General features: G+C 31.2%; 1 protein-coding gene across 1 annotated transcript; it reads right to left on the bottom strand.

Annotated features, from left to right (window-relative positions):
• Positions 1-877: 877 nt before the first annotated feature.
• LOC111701678 (EF-hand calcium-binding domain-containing protein 7) lies at positions 878-2956 on the bottom strand. Its single transcript, XM_023473071.1, has 4 exons — positions 2875-2956; positions 2364-2461; positions 1461-1568; positions 878-936 (listed from the first exon to the last, which is right to left on the bottom strand). The coding sequence occupies exons 1-4, from the start codon at positions 2898-2900 to the stop codon at positions 878-880; spliced, it is 291 nt and encodes a 96-aa protein (XP_023328839.1). The 5' UTR covers positions 2901-2956.
• Positions 2957-3815: the final 859 nt, after the last annotated feature.

A 3815-nucleotide genomic window follows, 5' to 3' on the forward strand; every position in this document is an offset into this window, starting at 1 on the left:
TTATTATTATTTTTATTATTATTTTTATTATTATTATTATTATTATAATTATTATCATCATATTGACCTAGTTTGTCCCCCCTGGTGGTTAGATCTGTAAACAATGTCTCATGATGAATAAAACCTGCAACAAGAGCAAACTTTTCTCTTTAATTTTAAATAGTTAAATTAATTCAACTTTTCATAAACTATTTGAAATATTACAATTAGAAAGTACATGACTCTGTCAAGCTCTAGATAATCTCAAAAATATTTGAATTAGATTGTAAATACTACATTTAAAATCAATAAGCACTTAAAACGAGATATTCTTTACAAACAGTTTAAAACTTTTGGGCATACTGTTACACTGTAGTCGGAACCATACTGTTACACTGTAGTCGGAACCATACTGTTATACTGTAGTCGGAACCATACTGTTACACTGTAGTCGGAACCATACTGTTTACACTGTAGTCGGTACCATACTGTTTACACTGTAGTCGGAACCATACTGTTTACACTGTAGTCGGAACCATACTGTTACACTGTAGTCGGAACCATACTGTTACACTGTAGTCGGAGCCATACTGTTTACACTGTAGTCGGAACCATACTGTTTACACTGTAGTCGGAACCATGCTGTTACACTGTAGTCGGAACCATACTGTTTACACTGTAGTCGGAACCATACTGTTACACTGTAGTCGGAACCCTATAGGCTGGATTACGTATGTGAAGTATTAAGCTCATTTCCATAAAATATTCAAGTCGTCACTGTGGACATCCTGTGATAACAATAGTTGTACATTAGCGATATTTTACAACAACAAAACTGTTGACCACCGAGTCATCTTTTCCAAAATCAAAAATTTTAATTTCAAAATTTTGTTAAGTCTTAAGCTTTTCCTGAATTACTGGGATCCAATTTTTCAAAAGAACTCAGCAGTCCATAATCTGAAATATTTTTAGGACTTAAAAATTTATTTTTAGGATTTACAAGTTTATTGTTAAACTATATGTTATATATTGATAAACTACTAGGTTTAAGTTCTATCTCTAATATCTCTATGAACTAGAAAACTACTAGGTTTAGGTTCTATCTCTAATACCTCCATGAACTTCATAAACTACCTGTAGGTTTAGGTTTTATCTCTAATATCTCCATGAACTTTATAAACTACCTGTAGGTTCAGGTTCTATCTCTAATATCTCTATGAACTGGATACACTACCTGTAGGTTTAGGTTCTATATCTTATATCTCCATGTACTGGTTGAACTACTAGGTTCAGGTTCTATCTCTAGTATCTCTATGAACTGGATAAACTACCTGTAGGTTTAGGTTCTATCTCTAGTATCTCTATGAACTGGATAAACTACCTGTAGGTTTAGGTTCTATCTCTAGTGTATCTATGAACTGGATATACTACCTGTAGGTTTAGGTTCTATCTCTAGTATATCTATGAACTGGATATACTACCTGTAGGTTTAGGTTCTGTCTCTAGTATCTCTATGAACTGGTTGAACTGCATCCTAGTCCTTGTCTGAGGCCAATGAAAGGATAAACGGCTACTCGTTGGGTTAAACCCTAAACAATCATAGATCAGATTTAAACTATTTTCTATAAAATAAAATTTTATAGATTTGATTTCGATTCATCATTATTCTTCTATAATTTTTAACAGATATATCTTGTTAAACTCCTTTGAGAAAAACTCCTGAAATATGAGTTGCAGAAAAGACAATCTCCTGAAATATGAGATACAGAAAAGACAATCTCCTGAAATATGAGATGTAGAAAAGAGAATCTTCTGAAATATGAGATGCAGAAAAGAGAATCTTCTGAAATATGAGGTGCAGAATAGGTAATCTTCTGAAATATGAGATGCAGAAAAGATAATCTTCTGAAATATGAAAAGCAGAAAAGACAATCTCCGGATATATAGGATGCAGAAAAGATAATCTACTGAAATATGAAAAGCAGAAAAGACAATCTCCGGATGTAAAGGATGCAGAAAAGATAATCTACTGAAATATGAAAAGCAGAAAAGACAATCTCCGGATGTATAGGATGCAGAAAAGATAATCTACTGAAATATGAAAAGCAGAAAAGAAAATCTCCGGATATATAGGATGCAGAAAAGATAATCTCCGGATATATTAGATGCAGAAAAGGAAAACTCCTTAAATATGGGATGCAGAAAAGGTACTGAAATTTGTTCACATGTTTATTGAGACCAATTTGAACAGTTTTCTAGCTCTAATATTTCTTACACTAAAGTGGTCTCTCAGGAATAGGAAGAGTTTGCTGATATGTTTATAATATACTAGGGTTTAATATGGCTGTACGCGGCCCCCTTCATGTAAAGTGTTCTGTTATTACCTGCAAACTGCAGAGCCATCTGTAGTTGACGTTTAGAAGTTAAATCTTCTACTGGAGACAAAACTACCATAGAATATGCTGCTCTCCCAATATCCTCCCTGAAAAACGTTTACAAAATTAGAAAATTAATTTTCCATATTCGTAAACGTACGCATTACACAAACACCAGCGTTACAATTATAATTGCAAGCCATATCTAAATCTACTTTTTTTTAAATAGTTAATAATGAAGCTTTTGTAGTTAGGTATGGATCTGTGTTATGGATATTGTTTTTTATTATGATATGATATTAACATTTTAATTATTATATTATTATCATTATAATATTATCATTGCGGCAAGAACGGGACAACATACATGCAACATACAATTGTTATTAAAGGATTAGAAACTAATGTAAATGTGCCAACATAGTTTAGGACAAAAATACAACGTTTTTATGACGATTTAAAAACTTGAACTTATTAAGCTGTTTAATAAAAATAAAAATAAAAATAGAATTTAAATTACCAAGTATAGTCCCCATTTTCAGGCATTTTTCTGAAAAAAAAAACATTTTTAGTTACTAACCTTTTTATTTACATTCCTTAATAATTTGGAACAAAGGTAAAATATTTCCCTTGAAGATTTAGTAAACATTTATACTTTTGCTGATCATCTTAAAACTATTATTATACAGTGAAAACCAGAAAACTGTAGAATAGGAAGACGACATTAAACCGATAATTAAGTGTATTTTATAGTTTTACTAGTAACTTATTTAATTCACATATTATGTGAAATGTGTTTGTTTACACTGCACAATTGCTGTGTTTCATACTCATTAAACTATTAAAAGTCATAACTTGAGCCTGAAAGTCGTCTTCCTATTCCACATTTTATCACTGTATGATCAAAAATTACATTTATGATCTGAAGCATAATATGTAAATAGGTTTATCTACATATTTGTTGGATCTCATTTTATTTAGATCAAAGAGATTCTGTTGCAGTTTCAAGTAACTCATTTTTCTAGCTTGAAAAGTGTATAATTCTGACAATTCCTACATACTTCTGTTGATAAACCTAAATTGAACTAAATAATTTTAATATAAAAAATCCCTCTCTTCTCCTTGGATTTACTCTTATTGTTAAATACTTTTCCCTTCTCTCGTAACAGTCCTAACTTTACTATTTGTATCTACTATACCAATACATTCATATTAGGGAGGTAGACAAGCTTTCTACAGATAGATAGATAGATAGATATGTAGATAGACGGATAGATAGATAGATAGATAGATAGATAGATAGATAGATAGATAGAAATGGTCCGGTCTATAGATACCACAATAATTGATCGATTTTTCTGGTTAAAATGAAATCGATCCAATACAAGTATGATAAACGAATTCAACGTATAAAGACGACTCCTCGCTGAGCCACTGTGCAACACTGGAAATTAGACAGAA

The sequence above is a fragment of the Eurytemora carolleeae genome, unplaced genomic scaffold (genome assembly GCF_000591075.1).
Source record: "Eurytemora carolleeae unplaced genomic scaffold, Eaff_2.0 scaffold436, whole genome shotgun sequence".
Classification (NCBI taxonomy): Eukaryota; Metazoa; Arthropoda; class Copepoda; order Calanoida; family Temoridae; genus Eurytemora; species Eurytemora carolleeae.